The 20,177-nt window shown below is 44.6% G+C and overlaps 1 protein-coding gene across 2 annotated transcripts in view; it reads left to right on the forward strand.

The window, feature by feature from the left end:
- The window catches only part of CTBP2 (C-terminal binding protein 2), a 135,292-nt gene that overhangs the window by 90,721 nt on the left and 24,394 nt on the right, over window positions 1–20,177 (forward strand). For both annotated transcript variants that reach the window (XM_069239118.1, XM_069239119.1), the window contains exons 6-7: window positions 9,728–9,858; window positions 12,129–12,256. In XM_069239118.1, coding sequence (XP_069095219.1) covers window positions 9,728–9,858; window positions 12,129–12,256 — 259 coding nt within the window. The remainder of the gene's footprint in view (window positions 1–9,727; window positions 9,859–12,128; window positions 12,257–20,177) is intronic.

Raw genomic sequence — 20,177 nt, forward strand, 5'->3', positions numbered from 1 at the left:
TTCTTTATCGCTGCTTCCATCTCTTTTTTCTTTGTATGCCCACTTTTTCTTTTCTAGGGCCAGCTTCTCTGCTTCCAAAGATATGTATGCTAGCTGGGCCTCCAGCTCTCTTTCTCTGATGGATGGGTTCTCTCCTCCTGAAAGGACCCCCTTCCCACCACTAGCTTTGGATCTGCCCCTAGTGACTGTGTTTACTGAGGACCGTTCTTCCTCATCCTCACTTAGGCTCAGATGCCTTCCCTCCCCTGAGTGGTTAGAGCTTGCATCCTCCCTTCTTTCTCCCTCCTCTGGAGCTTCTTCTGACTCTACCTCTTGGGCCTCAGCCCATGCTGTCAGGGATGTGATCAGGATTTGCTTCCTGAGATCAGTGGTTGCAGGCAACCCTCTTTCAATACACAACCCCCTAAGCTGGACTACTGTCAGTGTGGGTAGGCTAGCCAGATCAAGCTCCATGGTTCCCTAGTTTTGTGTCAACAAAAACTCTTTGCAAAAATTGGAAACAAGAATTTAGAAAACTTACAAAAATTCAATAATTGAAATTAATCCAAATTAAAAATTAAAAACAATTTTTGCACTAGGACAATTTAAAGGATTTTTAATTTGTTTTACCTAAAACTGTAACGTGATATTGAACACAAGTACAGGATCCCGTCGCTGCTTCCAATTATGTTGGAAAATGGGTTATTGGTAGGGCAGGTAGGTACCTACACCTAGCAACAAGCCACTAACCTCCACATAGGTACAGTTAGGTCTCAGTAAATTAATCCCAGCTCAACCCTTGGTAGCTTGGCAACGAGCGTCAAGGCTTAATTTAGGAGACAAAGTGTAAAGCATTCAAATATCACAAAACAGTAATTAAATAAAACACAGGAAACAGTTTAAAAATCCAAAACCAATTTATAAAAATAGCTTATATTTTTATCTTTAACATGACACAAAAACGATTAAAATCGGTTCAGGGGAACCGGAGATATGAATTTTTAAAGAATTATTACTTTTCTAGCGCTTAGAAACAAAAAGCGCCAATCGGGTCATCTGGTTGCACCTCGACCGGGGCAAAGTCAAACTTTCAGGCCGACCGTGATGGAGCCCTGCTCGGCTACAGGTCGCGGGAGGCCTCGGTTAAAAAGTTACCTTCTGACTTAGTCTTTATTTTGAAGTTTTTCTTCACCGGGACGAACCTGCCAGTTGAATCCGACCTCCTGGAGCCCTTGTCCGGATACGCGATGTGGGTTTCCTCGGTGGAGACTTTTACCTTCGGACTTAGTCGTTTTTTCGAGATGAAAATCCTTCGACCGGGGTAAACCTGGATCTTGATCCGACGTCCATGGAGCCCTTCTCGGATACGATGGCTGGGAGGTCCCGGTCAACTTTTTACGTTCGGACTTAGTCTCTTTTTTGGATGTTTTTCTTTACCGGGACGAACCACGAAGTCAGGCCGGGTCGCGGTTGAGGCAAGCCGGCTAGAATTTCCGCGGCGGGTCGGTCCCTCTCTGGAGCTTTTTTCCCAAAATTCTCAAATCTTTTCCAAACTTCTGGGGCTTCACCCAGATGTTCTTTTAAGGTTCTTTTGGGGTCCACAGCTCACCCCAAGGGTCCAGAAGTTCTGTGATGGTCCTTGGGGGGTGCGGACTTCAACTCCCAGAATGCACCTGGCGCAAACTCCTTTTTGGCCACTGGACAGTGGTCAGCTGGTCGCTTTCTTCAGGAGTTGGTGCAGGGGACTCTGGTTAGCAATTTTTCACCTGTAGCAAACAGGGAGTCCCTCCTTGAACCAGTTGAAGCCAGGCAAAGTCCTTCTTGTGGTGAAGCCCAAGTGTGCAGCTGGTGCAGTCCTTCTGAGTGCAGGGTCCAGGTGCAGGCCAGGGGTCCAGCAGGGCAGTCCTTCTTCTTCTTTAGTTCCTTTCTTGTTGAATTCTGGAGGGGATCTGAGGTGTGGGTGCAGGTCTGCCAGTTTTATCCTTGCTCCTGGGTGAAAAGCAGGGGGGCCCTGGTTCTCCAATCAGGGACAGGGTCGTCCCCCTGTGATGACCACTTCCTGGGAAGTGTGGCAAACATCTATCCCAGAAGGCAACAGTCTCTAAAAATCCAACATGGATGAATCTGATTTTTGGAGGTTACATCTGGCTGAGCCCACCCACTGGTGTGGCTAAAAATCATAAACACACCCCTCTCCTGCCCTCTCCTAATCTAATCAAGGGGGCACCTAGCTGTCTGGGGTTGCAGGATGTGGGGGTGTTGCTGGGTGCTGCAAATGTCCTTCTCTGCCTTTGAAGACCAGTTTGGCAGCCCTCCCCCTTCCTGCCTCACCATCTGCTGAGGGGAGATTCTCTCCCCCAAGCACATTCCTTTGTGTGAAGCCAGGCCACTTCACACCTAATCAAGGCAGCCTGGCAGAAGCTGCTGCAGGCTGGCCAATCAGAGCACAGCAGCAAAAACAATGCAGAGCTGAAATTGGCAACTTCTTAGGTAAAGTCTAAACTTTTTACCTGGACAAGTTATATTAAATCCAACAACTGGAAGTTGTGGGATTTATTACAACAATCAATTTGATACCAAATTCTTGGTATGTAACATTTAAGGAGACTTTAAAATTTAAAATAAAGTCTGCCCATTCTAGCCTATGAAGGCCATTTACTTCAATGAGGGAAAAACGAATTTGGCTGTTTTTACCTCACCAGGGCTTATAAATCTATTTTTATAAAGTCCCTGCTTATAGTTACATGGCACCCAGCCCTAGGGGCACATAGGGCACACCTTAGGGGTGACTTATATGTAAAAATAAGGTAGTTTAAGACTTTGGAAGTACCTTTAATTCCAAAGTCGAATTTGCATATAACTTTAATTTAAAAGCAGCCAGCAAGGCAGGCTTGCTTTTAAAATGACACTGGGCACCTCAGCAATGCACCTAGGTGTGCACCACCTATGCTGTGGTCCCTAAACCTACATGCCCTACCATATACTAGGGACTTATAGGTAGGTTAACTTAGCCAATTATAATTAGCCTAATTTGCATATCCATTTTACTCAGAGCACAGGCCCTGGGACTGGTTAGCAGTACCCAGGGCACCTTTAAAGTCAGGAAAACACCAGCAAAAAGTGGAAAATGGGGGCAAAAAGTTATGGGGCCTCTGCAATCAGCCCTGTTTTCTCACAGAGGTTAAGGAGGATGAGAAGTGAGGTGGTTGTGGGCAGATGTAACAGATGCAGGCTTGCACGATCACCATCTCATTTTAACAGAATTGGCCAAAAACAGATTAAAGTTAATTGGATGATAGGTAATTACTGAATTGGATGAGCATTAACTGTCCAAGTTTTTTTAGAAAAAGGGTTGTTGAGATAATGGCAAGTAGCTATTAAGATGGGATTCACACCTGCGACTGTTTTCTCCATCGCACTTTGAAATTTAGTTGGACGTCTTTAATTTATGATAGCATGCAATGCAACGCATTAAAGGAAGCTGACAGACAAAACCAGTCTACACTTTATCTTCTGATGAGTAAATAACATCAGCTGTGCTGGCAAAAGAAGTAGTAAAGAGCTACACATATTTTTGTGATGCAGGAGTAATCAAGAGATTTCTAGTGAACAATCAGATTTTTTTTATCACCACCCGAAAATATATGATTTTGAAAAGAATGGAGAAAAATTGGCTGCATGTTCCAAAGTGATTCCGTTAAACCTGAGAAGATATCATTTGGCACTGCTAAATATTGTAAATAATTTTCATATATATATATATCCACACACAAACTGACCCCTGCAGCTGGTGCCTGCGTCAGGGATAGACCGATTCCCTGTAACTAATTTCCATCAATGTCGAAATGTGTCGGGTGTTGGGTGTTTGGTTCATTAATTATTAAACAAGAAGATTAGTGATATCCTTGGAGTGCTGCGTTCGCCACAAGGCCCTGGACTGGCTCACCTCCTACCTCTCTGAAAGAACCCAAAGAGTTAGCCTCCCTCCTTTCCGGTCTACAGCCACCAAGATCATCTGTGCACGCTCACAAAGTCCTCCATGACACCGGACCGGCCTACCTCAAACTTCCACATACCAACTCGACAGCTCCGCTCTGCCGACCTCGCCCACGCTACAGTCCCCCGCATCCAACGCACCACCACCTCCTTCTCCCACCTCACCGCTAAGACCTGGAACTCCCTCCCCACCAACCTACGCAAAACCCAGGACCTCCTAACCTTCAGAAAGCACCTTAAAACATGGCTTTTCGAGCAGCAACCACCCCCCCCCCCCCCACCCCAGCGCCTTGAGACCCTACCGGGTGAGTAGTGAGCTTAAGAGATTATTCGATTGATTGACTCGTTTGTCATTTGTTGGAAATATATATATATATATATATATATATATATATATATATATATATATATATATATATGGAACAAATGTCGGTCTCTTGTAATTTTTTTATATAGTAAAATTGTTATGTCTGATTCTATGTATACTTGAATGATATTTTTATTCTTTAAACCACTGAATACATTTCTCTTGAAAAAAATCTGTAAATTACTTTAAAAAACTGTGAGGGTACTCCACCTATTATAGATTTCTAGATCTTACATTGTTGTGTCCTGTTATGCTAGGTTATGTTCAGTCATGTTAACAGCATCTGTGTAGGCCCTCCTTCTATTAGTATAACGTAGCAGCACTTCTCTGATCTGGGTTCCCTTTTCTTAAGGTTCATGGATTTTCATCAAACTGTTGTGCATGGCTGTCTGGTTGTGACTGGTTGTATATAGTTAGTAGAGGTTTGTTAAATGACTTCCTAATTCATGGTTCCTGTTTGTTGTCGTGAAAGTAAAATGAGTCAAATCCTGCTAGAATTGTTTACTGTGCTATGTGTATGGATGGGTATGCCAAAGGACTTATTTGAATAGTTGGGTATTGTGTTGTTCATGGCCTTCCCTACACAGATTGTTTTCTCTGTGTCATTGTTAGGTGGCAAATTAATGTCATGTGATGTTATGCACAAGGGTGTCCATTTTTGTATATGAATGGTTCTACGATCTGGACATGGTGCAGAGAGCGCTCTTGAATTGACGGCGCACTGCAGTCATTAAGATGCTGGTGTCATGCTGTGCTCTTGGTGGCATGTAAGCAACAAGGACAACCCTGCCAGCCCACGTAGACCTTGAATATGTGTATTTATAAAACAGTTGTACTGTGGGACTTGTTTATTGTGGGGACCTCGTGTGTTTATTTGAGAGAACCCTGAATTGTTTAAACTTATTTATCAAAACCCGAATTTAATCACAAAAAGCAACAAATCTCAGGAAACATTCAATTTCCATCTGAAATATGTTAATTGCAGTCATAGTTCACAAACACTGAAGTGAGTGTCGTTTAATGCATCTCACTGTATCGCATTCCCGTGTGAAGAGACTAACCATCTGGCCCCGCTGCAGTGGAACTAATCCATCTCACTGTATCGCATTCCTGCGTCAAGAGGGAATGCGATACAGTGAGACGGATTGTTTCCACTGCACAGGATTGGTTCTCAAACAGTTCGGAGCAATAGTCTAGGATTTTGCCACTTTCTGGATTGGTACTTGTGTATTCCGGGGCACAGCATTTGTGGGTCACGTAAGATAGGATGGAAGCCTGATGAATTTGTGGCAAGCAAGTCATGACACTATTTAGGTGGTTTGTTAGTTGTAGTCAGATGACTATGTCCTGATGACACCCTACCATTCATTCAAGGTCGAAACGTCGGCACACCTTCCTTTTAGTTGCTATTGGAAATTATCCCCAAGGGGTGGCATAATGATTCATGCAACATTGCCATGATTCTCATCAAGTAATGCAGACAACTATTGTGATGTGTACAGTGTGTTAGTTGATGTTTTTTGTAAATATGTTCAATATTGGAGCACCGAGTCATCTATCCTATGATCACTCACTTCAGTTTATGAAATGTGACTGTAATTAATGCATTTCAGATGTAAACTAAATGTGTCCTGTGATTTATTGGGGTTTGCAATTAAATATGGGTTTTGATAAATAAGTTTAAACAATTCAGGGTTCTCTCCAATAAACACACGAGATTCCCACGATAAATGTGTCCCACAGGACAATTGTTTTATTAATGTTTATTGGTGTGCTCATGGTGGTATCAGTGGGTCTGCCCAGCATGTTATGTTTGAGAAAGCTAAATAGTAAGTGCAGTTTGGAAGATATTAGGACTCACAAGCGGAAAGAGATAGCGTTGAGTTAGACCAAGTTCAGATAAGTAGACTCTCCTTCACTTCCCTCGGTTTTCCGACTTCTAAGAGGGCATTAGTATGGGATTCAATGAGGACTGCTTCTCTGTACGCTGAGATCATGCCCTGGAATGCACATAGCTTAAGATGACCTTAACTACGTATCACAGTCCAAGGGCCACACTAGGGTGCATAAATGGCTGTGGAAGAGGCGCCCCTGTGCTCATGGCCCAACAAAGGCATGAGTTTGCATTTTGACGTTTTCAAGACACACAAAAGGGTGCAGTGCACAGCACCTGACCATCTTGCTTTAAGATGTCAGGATCTGCTGATGGAGAGAATGAATTAGGGCATAAGTGGAAGCAGCATGTCTGTGGAGGAGAGGGTATTGGTTCTTTGTAAATGGAGCACAGAGCTTTATAAAATATGAATGACTTAATGAATGAACACGTGAGTGACAGTATGAGTGTTGTGTGTCTATGGGAAGTAAGTGGGTTGGGGGGATAATGTCTGCAAGCCTCTGTGTAGTGTCTAGAGCGGTCTGTGCTGTTCCAGTGTATTCACTTATGAAGGAAAAAGGTGTGCATTGAAAGTCCAAGGCATAAACAAGACCTTTGTCAACCTGATAGAGTGGATAAATATATATTTTTTTGCAAATGCCCATCAGAAGCCGAGCTATTGTGCTGGAAAATAGTCCTAACAGCACAGAGTAGAGATATGTGCTACTTTGCACTATTTTGCATTAATGGGACATACCATGAGTGTTACACGGGCGTTCCAATGCAACCAACCATAGATTTTGATGCAAATCCTTATTTACTAACATTGGTGAACAGGGATTTGCATCAAAAAATTACACCTCACCGAGGCAGGCATAACTTTGGGGAAAGGTTTTATTTTCTTCAAATGTTTCCAACTATGCACGTGTGCTGCACTGTTCAGCACTCATATAAACTTGAAAAAATTATTAAACTATGCCTGAGCATAGTATTTTATACTGGAAGGGTACTCTTCATGTACAAACCCTATGGTAGGCATAATACACACATGCTTGTACTTTAGTGCTTGGCTTAAGGTAGCCAAAAGTGCCCCAGTGCAGGGGGAAGAGAGAAACAGCACCATATCCTAATAGGTGTGGTGGTAGTCTGCGCTCTCCCTTTCTCACAGTGCATCGCAGCAGCTTAGGATGCCGCGCTGCGTTACATGTTAGTAAATTTGCCCCCATTGTGGTAAGACCCTGCCCTCAAGTGAGTTACATGAACTGAGTTGCTCAGACAGAAAGGGAGCGTTAAATAGTTTTGTACTCCGCCATTCCATTATTTTGGTGAAATAAACACAGCAAAACTTTTAGCTAGAAAAATGCTCTACTTAATGTAATGATTAACCATTGGAAAAAAATGCAGTGTGGCCTGGAATGTGGAAAGTAACGACACAACCACCTATTGACATCACTCCTGTACTGGAGATAAATGGAAGTAGAAAACGTTACTACATATTTTAAGTGGATATTTAGAGCAGAGGTACTAAAATATAAAACTGAATAATGTCTGTGCAAAAGATATGCCCCTTGGATTGTCCTCACTTCCCGAAGGGGTAGGGATATGACTGGACCATGAGTCTTATTGGAGGCCACCACCAGGGAGCAGAGCCCGGACTTGGCAGGTTCTGGGAGGGATAGAAGAGTGCAAGGAACTACTGGTCAGTGGTGTGGGACACTGGGTCCATCCCAGTCGTACCTTTACCTAGAAGAATTTAGCCTTAGGGATGGAGGATATTTAACCACAGGTGCCAGGCAAGGGGCCCTATTTTCTCCTGGGATTCAGCAAAGGAGAATTACCCTCAGAGAAGGTGAGGCATAGGGATTGGGTAGTCCAGGGAATATCTGTCACAGAGGCATAGGAGACTTACAGGAGGTCCTGCTGGGTATAACAGAAATCTAGGCTTGTTGCCAGATAGGAACAGGCCGGAAGCAGGTGGCAATCAGGACCCAGAGGGTACTGGCAGGCTTTCGCAATGGCCTTAAGGGTTGAACCAGAATGAAACAATCAATTGCAGAGCCTGAGCCAGTGGCCCGGAATAAGTTAGTGGACAGGTGACGGGGTCACCTAGCAAAGAAGGGTGGAGGCTTTCGACTGGGATACCAATATATTCATGGGCTGGAAGCAAGAGCTTACCCTGAATGAATTGAAGTTACACTCGATGTGAATGGTCACCCAGCAGTCTGGAAGCAGACGATTGCCGGGAAAGGAAAAGGCATGGTTGGGCATAAATTGAAAGGTCGCCCGGCTGGGCTGGAAGCCGACTTGCCTGGGAAGAAAGGAGTAGTTACGCCGGTTGTGAAGGATCAGCAGGGTGGGCTATAAGCAGAAACATGCTCAGAATGTAAGGGAATGGGGACATCGAAGGTGACGGTTCACCTGGGCTGCCTGGTAAGCACTGAATGTAGGGCACCGTGTTTGTGGCTATGGTAGGGAGAGCACAGGCTTGTTGAATAAATAAAGAAATGGTGGTTAAAGGACCACTTGTAAGTTAGAAAGTTCCTAAAAAACTTCAGCCTCAATTTTTTCTTAAAGGTAAAATTGGGAGGGCGACCAGGTGGGGGATGCCACTGCTATGTCAACAAGGTACCACACTGGCCGTATATCGGTTACAAGCTCAATTCCTCCGTGCTAACTGCTGTTTGCTCTTACTGTTGCTGGCTGGAACTTGGTGGAAGTCATTCATGTTTTCCAATGTACTTTTTGTGGTTTTAGCGCATTCTTTATAAGTAGTGTCTCTACTGATGAATTCCAAATACTCACTGACATTGGTGTATGGCATTAGTGCTGCAGGCATGCAGCTTATTGATGAGATGGCACACAAGTTTGAACGTGACCTCCAGAAAGCAAAAATGCTGAAAAACAGATTTTTATAGAATAAACAGTTCACATAGGTTTGTGTCGGGTGCTTGCAGAAACGTTTGTCTCTTGCGTCAAATAAATAGTTGTCCTTCTTCTTGCAGTGTAACAGGCATTTGTATCCATTGATTTATATCAGGCACAGCAATATCGTGGCTCGGCCCTAAACAATATATATTTATATTTGTTTGGCTCTTAAACACACACAGTCCCTCTAGGCTGTGTTGGATGTCTGGAGATACATTTAGGATGACTGCCCATCTCGGGGCACTGTGTGGGGCAAGCCTCTGAATGTTATGTTCAATGTTTTTACACATTGATAGCAGATTATATTATGCACACAATGTGCTGTATGTACACATTTACAAATCATGTTTAACATATATTCACAGCACATTGTTTTCAGTGACAGTTACGGACTAAAAGCACACGTATACATGGCTAGTAAAATGGATTTCTCCAAGGGTGTATCTTTGGGTCACCTGGTGCAATGAAACCGGGATCCTTGGTTGTGAGGGTGCAACTACACCCAGATGATGACTGTCCTACAGTACGCTTGCTGCCTAGAACAGGAGCCCACGGTGTCCTAAACGTGCTCTCTTCCTTACCTTTAGATGAGGCAAGGAGCATTCCTTGTGAATACTGCCTGCGGTGGGCTTGTGGATGAAAAAGCCCTGGCTCAAGCCTTGAAGGAGGGTAGAATCCGAGGGGCAGCCCTTGATGTCCATGAATCAGAGCCCTTCAGGTAAGCTGTGTGGAGGAGAGATGACTGGGAGGGAGGGGAACATGCCATTCGTCTGCATCCATTTCATTGTCAATCCATTTGGTTGTGGGCATTTCCTTGTGGACCACAATGTTACCGTAGACCATGTCATCATCACCATTTCAATGAAAGTAGTTCAGTGAAAAAATGCATAAGTAAAACTGTATGAAAAATATGTTGTACGGTCGAATTAAGGGTAAAGCCTTATGGGTACAGGTTTAAAAGTAAGGAGTTAAAGGTTTAAGGGTGAGAGTCAGGGTCAGGAGATATGGTTAAGCTGTTAAGTGGTGTAAGGTGTTAAGTAAGTAGGTATAGGCGTAAAGGTAAGAGGTTCATGGTAAGGGGTTAAGAGTAAGGGTAAAGGGGTTAAGATATTGAAATTAAGGGAAGGGGTCAAGATATGTATGTTAAGAGGTAACTGGAAAGGAGGACTTGGGGAAGGATAAAAGGGTAAGAATTAGAGGGTTAGGAAGTAAGGGCAACAGGGTGTAAAGGCAAGAGAGTAAGGGGATAAGACTTTAAAAGTAAGGTGGTAAGGGGTTTATGGTAAGGGACAAGGGTGAATGGCTAAGGGTGTAAAGGTAAGTGAGTAATGTTAAGGGGGAGGAATAAGGGGCTATCGGTGTAAAGATAAAGGTTTATGGCTAACCAGTTATGGGTGAGTGCGTTAAGGGCTTTAGAGGGTTAATTATGTATTACAGTGGGGCAAAGTAAAAGTCACAAACTAATGAGATGGTCAAATGGTTAAAAGGGCTTGCCTACAGAAGGACACGGAAACAGTAAATAATAAAGCTGCAATGAGATAGTGGACAGACAGACAGCGAGGAAACAGTATGTGTCAAAGGGGAGAAAGGCCTAGGAATAGGGCAGAGACCTGAAGGGTGGTGAGAGACTGGAAGTGCTGGGAACAGCTTTTAATTGGGATTTTAAAGAAAGACGTCACCTACTGTTGACCTTAGAGACGCTCCTACTGCAGTATTTACTGTACTTGCTTCTGTAGCTTTTACTGCAACTCGTGTACTGATCTTGGAGCAGCTGGGTACAACTACCAGAGCAGCTTTCAAACGCAGCTCCTTTGTATCAGTTACAGCAGTTGGTACATTTTTTGGGCAGTGCTTAATACAGCTCCTAGTGCAGCTCTCAGTATTTAGTGCAACTCACAGAACAGCATCTCGTAGCACAACTCTTATTGCAGCTTGCAATGCAGCTCATAATGCACCTCCTGGTTTACCACTAAATAACTTGCTGCTGTAGCCTGTCATAGGTCTAAGTGCTGTTTTGATACAATTCTCGGTGTAGCTGTCAATCCGGCACTCAATGCAATGTATAATTCAGCTCTTAATGCAGCAATCACCTTCGTGCAGTTTCTAACTGCGTTCTTGTTGCAGCTCCTAGTGTTGGTCTTGGTTCAGCTATTGACAAAGCTCCTAGTGCAGTTTTCAGTGTAGCGCTCACTACAGCTATCTGTACCTTTTACTTATTGTAGCGCTCCATGGAGCTCGGAGCACAGCTCTCTCTGCTCCCACTAGAATAACCCTCATCAGTAGGGGGCTTAATGAAAAGTTGAAAGGGCAAAATCCAAAGTTGTCGGACTGAAGGTGCTACTTGTCACACCCAATAAAATATAATACCCGGAGTTCAGAATTTATCAGATGAGATAAATAGCAGATATTACGAGCTTTTGGGGAATATCATGGATTTTAGTGCTTACTGTACCAAAACCCACCTCTCGGTAAATAAGTTGAGTATTGTTTTTCTTCGTTAAAATTGTTAAATTATAGCAGCTTTAGCATGACAAAAGTTAGTGAATGGTGAGGTATTTAATCCATCTGGTGATTGCCGAGTACAGTAAATGCCACGCAACTCCGAATTCTGACTCCTGCGGAAATCGGGGTTTGCGCAGGGGTAAATAAAACAGACAAACTCGCAAGCAGAACCGAAGAACAATACTTGTTAAACATGTTGAGGTTTATTTATGAACCATAACTCTTTGTAGACTTCAGGTTAGAGCCAGCATGACAATCCCTGATAATACAATTTATACACAGCACGATAAAGTATGGCATATCCATTGACCACTATATAAAGGATTGTAAAAGCAAATTAACTCTTAGCCTCTCAAATCTTCCCTAATAACCCAAGAAAAGTTTCTATCAAAAACATGGATAGTATGGGCAAAGCTTGTTTAAATGTAGGAACTTGACCGCCGAAGAGCAGAGTTGTATTCATTTAGATCTCGTTTGTATCTTTAGTTTCAGCCAAGGTCCGCTGAAAGACGCCCCTAATTTAATCTGCACTCCGCACACCGCATGGTACAGTGAGCAGGCGTCACTCGAGATGAGGGAGGCTGCAGCCACCGAGATCCGGAGAGCACTATCAGGTAGGCCACAAAAGTGTACTTTCAGTCCCCCACCAGCAGAGGGCGCTAACGATTCCAGCATACAACCTCAGCCTAGAAGCACTAGAGAGACGCGTGGCAGGGGTAATCGGGTGCGACGTTGCACAAACCACAAACACTCAAAAATGGGGTTAAAAGGCCACTTTAATAGAACCGGTCTGGGTAATAGAACCTTGGCATTTAGCCTTACAAAACTATACAAGCCTCACTAATACATAAAACCTCCTAAACCTCCCACCCCCACCCTTTACAAACTTACCCCTCATCAATGCCCCCTTTCCATCCCCACCTGGCCCCGACCTAACCATTACCCATCTATCCTGCTGTCCCCCTTCTATATTATCCCCTTGCCTTTTCCTCCCTTTTACTCCTTGTCAAAAACTCCCCGGCATCTCAACTTTGTGCAACCGTACCCTTCCCCCCCAAAGCGTATCTGTAAAGACCCCGCCACACAGGAAAAACCGATAGGCGTTTTCCTGCCCCACCCATGTTACCTGACCTCAATGATGATCCCATAACCTCTCCCCCAATAACTCAGCTATCTTCATCCTCAACTCTAACAAATAATACTCATTTCCCAAAAACGATAAATGTACTCTATCCTGTCTATACAAATGTGAATCACTATAGACAATATCACTATGATGCAAAACCGAAAATCCTTCCTCCAAACAAAAAACACGCATTTCCCTATTAACTTTCTTCCTCTGCTTCTCAATACCTTTGAAAGAATACGCTCCTCTCCACACTCTTCTAGGCACCATTTCAGTCCACACTATATGCGTCCCTACCCACTTACACTTAATGCTCATCAAATCCATCTTCATGGCCTTCAAAAGTCCTATTCCCGATAAAGCAACCAAGTTGTTCTCCCCCAAATGCAGCACCAGCAAATACGGACAAACCCCTTGTGACAAACGTTTTGAAAGCACAAACAGCAATTCTCCCCACCTCATACCACTTTTCCCGAACCATGACACCCTAATTCTTGCCCCATCCAAGCCCTACTGTCTTCCAAAATGTCTCGCTGAGGCCTGCTTCTCCGCCCACCTCACGAACGAGTGCCCCACTATCCAAACAGAACACGCTGCTCCGTGGGGGCCAGCTACACAACCTGGAACAGAAAGAAACATTACCTACCAATCAAAACAGGTTCGTCTTCAAACAGACTCGGCCTAACATAACGCCTAAAACACTGTGACTTACAATGACCCAGTTCAACTATTGCACTGTCTGAAAACCCATGCTGCCGAGCCTCAGTGGCAGCCCCAATTCTAAAAGAATGAGTCACATATAAGCTTGGATCCAAACCCAAATTTTTTAAACACATTTTCAAAACTGACAGCAACTGATGAGATCTTAACCAAGAACCATCTTCATGTATAAATAATAGCCGAGAACTCGCTGGCAGCTTACCTGCAAACAACCGCCAACAAAAAACAGGCCCCTCAGGAAATTGCGACCCTCTCAATACCACCTCCCTACCCCTCCCCAATTGATCCCTTTTGGAAGCCCTTAACCACACATACACCACACCCTGCCTCTCTTTTACCTCAGAGCATATACCCTCCTTACCTCTTAAACCCAGTAACTCAGAAACTCTAAAGGCACCATGGAAAAGCCACAACATGCATAATGCCAATAACTGAACCTCCCATTGTGACAAACAGACATCCTTCAAGACTAACATAATATCTTTTAGAAGCTGCAAGGTTATTGGGCACCGCCTGCATCACCTCGCACCCCTCCTCCTAGCCCAACCAGCAATAATCCTCCTACAAATTTCGCCTTCCACCGGGTCATAACCCCAAAAATACTTACCATAAAATGAGATGCCAGACAACTCACCTGAAATACTTACAGCAGATAAACCCAAATCGACCTGTTGCATAATAAAAGGCACGGCATCTTCCCTTCTTTCTTTAATGAGTCCACCCTCGCTCTTCTAACTGCCCCTGATGCTAAAAATTCCAGCCAAGCCTGCTCATAACTTTTCCTCGTGGAGGGAGCAATAGACTGCTGAATCAGCTCCAACATCCTCAAATTCCCAAATCCCATAAAGTCCTGGAACTGGTGTCTTCAAAACGTCTGCTCCTGGTGCAAGACCACGGAATCTCTGCCACTGAAAACGAGATAACGCATCAGCAATATCATTATTGACACCTGGAACATATCTGGCTTTAAACAGAACATTAAATTGTAAACATTTTAACAAGAATAATCACAAAAGCTGCAAAACTTTCTCATCCCTAGCCTTCTGACCATTAACCAAGTTCACAACTGTCTGGTTGTCCACGTTAAAAATCACATTCCTGTTAGCCAAGGCGTGCCCCCAAATAGACAATGCTACCACTAATGGAAAAAACCCCAAAAAGGCAATGCTATGATGAGCATCCTTCCAAGCCTTCGGCCAGGCTTCCGCAGCCCAATGCCCATCCCAAAAAACACCACAACCATGAGCACCTGCTGCGTTATAAAAGATTTGCACTTGCCAAAACCAGTCCACATCATCCACCAACATGGTGACTCCATTGAAATCTCGTAGAAACCCAATCACATTCTCAAGTCCTCCCGAACACTTGCCTGTAAACGAACATGATAATGAGGCAGAACCAGACCCCTCATAGAAAACCCTAGTCTCCTACAAAAAGCCCTTCCCACCTCACAACTTTGCAGGCAAAATTTAAATGACCAAGTAATTATTGAACCTGCTTCAATTCCAGTTTAGGCTTGCGAACCGCCGCTTCCAGCAAACCAATCAGCAACTGCACTTTGTCCAAAGGTAAGCGGATTTCCCTTTTCTGCAAATCTAATTAGATTCCCCAAAAATTCAAACAAGTGGCTGGACCTTCGGTCTTCTCAGTCGCTAAAGTAACACCCAACTCAGACATGACTCTCTGAAAACCACATAGCGCCTCCTCACAATCAGTTGATCCGATCGCACCCACAAAAAAGAAGTCATCCAAATAATGTGTCACTAATTTATAACCTGTCCTAAACTGAAAATACCACTGCAAAAAGGAACTGAACATCTCAAACAGTGAGCAAGAAACAGAACAACCCATGGGCAACATCCTATCCACATAAATGGCCCCTTCAAACTGGATGCCCAGCAAAGAAAAATCCTCCGGATGAACTGGGAGAAGCCTAAACGCAGACTGAATATTCGACTTTTCCATCTTTGCTCCTTTGCCACAATGCCTTACTAACGCAATTGCTTCGTCTGTTGAAGCATAATGAACAACAGAATCCTCTGTGGCAATAAAATCGTTAATGGAAGCACCCACAGGCCAAGATAAATGGTGGATCAATCGAAATTCGCCCTGCTGCTTCTTAGGCACCACACCCAGTGGGGAAATTGTCAAATTTTCTAAAGGCCAACTATAAAATGGACCAACAATTCTACCCACCAAAACTTCTTTTTCCAACTTTTTCCTCACCACCTCTGGATAATCTAAGGCTGATTTCAAATTCCTAGCCCACCTCCTAACTCTTGCCCTTGATAACACAACCTAAAACCAACTTTAAACCCCCACTCCAGTGCCTTCGCCTCTATCTCCTTCGGATAGGCCTGTAACCAGAAACTAAAAAACTCCAGATTAATAGGAGTAGGGCCCTTTATCAACCACGTGTTGTGTGTAGCCCCTACCCTTATCCCCACCTCGTCCTTGCGATCCTTGTCCTCCCCAATGCATGCCTTCGAAGCACTGGAAAACTGGATGTCTGCCCCCACAACTGGAGCAGTCATGCCTACATTTACACTGTTGCCTCGTACATCCTCCGCTATTAAATGCCCAACATGACCCATTCTGTGGCAACTGACCTCTTGCGGTATTCCCCACCCCAAATTGGGTGGGACGGCTCTGAAAGGGCTTATACTGTAAAGGTAAACCACTAGCTGTATGCATCACCGGAGCATTCCTCCCTGACCTCAACCACTGCATCCATAATTAATTGTCAATTTCCCCCATTCCTTTTCGGGATAAATCGCCATGCGAGCTAGAAATTCCTCATCATAATGAAACCACCCAAAACCTTCATAATCCATTTGGGCCCGACGAACAATGTCCATGTATTTAAATAAAGCCACACTCCTATCTGGAAATCGTTCACAATATACACTAGTGTATATCAAAAATGCCGAAGTCCAGTTCTCAATCGTAGTTGCCACTTTCGGCCTCTTGGCCAACTCCCATTCTTCTTCCTTTGACCCTTCCTTGGCTTGAATCTCCCTATGTAACAATTTAAACACATCTATAAACTCACCCCTGCAAATTTTATCTTTCAAGGATTGAGTGAGATGCGCCCCCAAAGGCATTGACAGTCCCATGTAAGGAAGCTTTTTATTCTTTACACTCCCCCCAGCAGTATCCACCTGACTCTCTTTACCTTGATCCTGAGCCAAACGCTCCGGTTCTGCTTTACCTGACGGAACACTTACCTCCGAGTCACCCACCTTTAAACTCACCACATCATTGCTCGAACTACAAGTCTGCACACCCATATCCTGCACCCTCGCCTTCCCCCAGCTGACCCAAGCCCCACCACCCCCGCCCTTCGAAACCTGAAATAGAAGGTCTCTCCTCACCTCTAGGCAAGTTCCCAGCCGAACCGGGTAAACTCCTCTCACCATCTTGACGATCGCTCCAGACCACCACCTTCCTCTGATCCTGCAAGACACCAAAACTCCGAGACTTGTTAATCCCTTGCCCACCTAACTCCCTTTGAAGACCCCCAATCAGAACAACTGTCTCATTGCCCTCATCAAAATCCAAGCATTCCTCAAAACCGATATCTTGTGTCAATCCACTAGCGCTCTGGCTAGTAGAAGGTTCATCATAAGCTATACGACGTTTCCACACCTGAGATGATAAAAGTGCCTCCCCCGATGTCGGGTGAGCCGCTCCAGGTCTCACCCTCTCTTCTTCTCTGTGTCTTAGGGGTGTACTAACCCCCACCGTGTGTCCTGAGGTGAAGGCAGGCCGCCCTTGTCCTGCCTTTGACATATGCTCTTCATGCCCGCTCGAAGCAAGCGCCCTGGCACACCCAGGCACACAATGTTCACCAACAGGGTTCCCAAACTCCACACCAACCTGCGCCCCACCACAATTAACACCTAGCTCAGCTTCCTCAAAAGCTATACCTGCTACCCTACTCTCACCCTTATCCATAACCTCCACCAACTGCCCTGTCTGACTGAATAAGGGTCCTATTCTCTACATCCCAATACTGCACTTTGTGCAACATCGGGCTAACCAATCTAGGAACCCACTGCACTAATATATTATTCTCACTCCACCCTACCGGCTCCAAGTCCCTCATTGCCCCCCCTTTTTCGTTAAAATTGCCCAAGGGGTCGTCCCCATCAGAATCAAGCTCTTGCCGATCCTCAATGCGCACCGCCATCTTTGAGCCCCCTGCCAAGGGTCTTTCCTCGAAAACTCCCTCCCCTGGCTCACCAATGTTTCGCGAGGAGAGTAGAGCTTGTTGCCTTAAGCGTGCCGCCTTTTTCTTGGGGGCGGGTGCATGCGCAGTTACTCGCGCCTCTGCCCCCTCGCAGCCAACTGACGCCACCGCACTGCGATCGGCAGCGCCTCTCCCACGAGAGGCTACACGCTGCCTTAAAGAGGTTCCTGCGCGCCTCTCGAGCCTCGAACCGCCCCGCCTGGCCCCGTCTAGCCCCGTCTAGCCCCAGGCCATACAGACAGTAAGCTTGCCAAACTGAAGCCCTCCACCACCTCACACTCAGCCACTGCCTGCGCATAACGCGGGCCCATGACACTTTTTTGTTTATACTTTTTCCCCGACACCGGTGCCGAACAATCAATTACCGCTGCCGCCACGCCCTCAGATGATGCCCTCCTAGGACTCTTTAACTCCATTCCCTCCTGATCCAATACTCCTTGCTGCAACAGGTCCTCCCTACCCTCCTCCTGCAGAACCTTCAAAGTCTCAAGTTAACTTCAACCAACGTGACTCTATAATTCTAAGGCCTACCTACACAAAAATCTCCCACAGCAACAACCCTGGGTGTGGCAAGATGGCCAAAGAGGCCACCCACAGCCTGCCCCCCCATATATACCCCTAAGCAAATGACCCACCCATCCATACTTCTGACCAATCGGTGTCGTGAGGTGGATTGTACCACCCACGCCCGATATGCCCTGGGGAGACTAGGCGAGCCCTCACTCCCCCCCAAGCTCCCATAACCATGCCCCTTGGTTGTTTGTTCAACCTGGTCGCCACCTCTAGTCTTGCACTCCCCGTTCTGCTCTTTGCTTGTACCATGCCTCAGTTTCTATTTCCGCAAGTTGTTCATCTACCCCACCTCCTCTTCGTGCCATCTTTGATTCTAGTTTGGGAGTTGTATTTTTGCTCGTTGAGGCAGCAGCATTCGTTTTACTGAAGCACAACATGTCATTGTTGAAAGGTCAATTATTTTTTTTTATAAGATCCGCGAGCTGGTGCTAAAATGAAAAGAGAATGGAACCCAGTTTTTGTTCGCTTACTTTTCCGTCTCCAGACCGTTTTGTATTTTTGCTCAGAACAACAAAGGGCCCCTGTAACAACAGTTTTTTTTGGCTGGCAACCACAGGCAAAAACGAACTATAAGAACACACAAAAACTTGCCAACCCTGTAATTAGAATTGGTGAAAATCATCCATAGTAAATACGCATTTTAATATTTTGAGCCACCAAATAATGAGAAACAAAGATTTATTGAAACATTCGCTTTAGTACTGTAATTAGCTATCATACATATATCTTTTTATCTATTGCAGCATAATTAAAACAGTTATTAATCAGTTTAATTCAACAAAGGATTGTAACATTGAAAAGAAATCACATCACAAATCAACATATTACAAGAAAACCCTCATGTCTCCCCAATCTTACTCAAGCTCTCACGCAATCCGCAACACCTCTCAGTCATACCGCAGTCATTCCATACTGAGAATACGCATCAATAAAAGCCAATCATTATCTTAAGACCAACTTAAAACAACTTAAAGAAATTATTCATTTTATATTTTTGCACAGAGACTGCCAAAGTACGACCACCTTCCTTGCTTGTGCAGAGGGGCCACTTAAACGTTTACTGGGCTCATATAACTCTGAATCCCCCCCTTTAGCTTTGACTAACCCCCCGGAAACCAGAATGCAGCGCGAATACCCCGCCACACTCTCCTCCTTCCAGAAATGAGGCAGTCCTCATGCTGCATTTTCTGGATTCAGTTTGAATTCTCTGATTTAAAATACGTGCTGAAAAGTGTATATAGAATAACGTACCCCATGTTGCACATTTTAAACCCACAGACACTTCAAATTCTCTGGTATTTAATGTTACCTGCACCCAGAGCTGAATATCTGTTCTGTAAACGCATGGCTATCCAAAAATGTTCGGGGATAGACTTACTAAACATTTTCACGAGGGCTTACTTTGTGCAACGCAATGCAAACCATAGCGCCTATTTGCTATACTTTATAAAGCCTGTGAGTGGCGCCCATAATTGCATTGCAATTGAGAGCACTCAAGCAAACGTGAGCAGATCTACTGCTAGGTCTTTACCGTCACCTGCTCCCACTAGTATCACAAGCAGAGTAAGGGCCTGATTTATGAAAAGTTAGCGCCGCCTTTAAGTCATTTTTTGACGCACTAATGCCCATATTTATAATTTTTTAGCACTGCATTTGCGCCACTTTTTGACGCAAAACGGCACAAACTCACAAAATACAATTGTATTCTGCAAGTTTGCGCCACTCAAAAATGACGAAAATGCACCCCCAAAAAAAAGTATAAATATGGGCCTAAGTGGCATATTTATACTCTGTTTGCACTGAATTAGCGTCATTTTTTTTACTCTAATTCGGTGCAAAACTAACTGCATATCTATACTTTGGC

This window comes from Pleurodeles waltl, chromosome 6 (genome assembly GCF_031143425.1).
Source record: "Pleurodeles waltl isolate 20211129_DDA chromosome 6, aPleWal1.hap1.20221129, whole genome shotgun sequence".
Classification (NCBI taxonomy): domain Eukaryota; kingdom Metazoa; phylum Chordata; class Amphibia; order Caudata; family Salamandridae; genus Pleurodeles; species Pleurodeles waltl.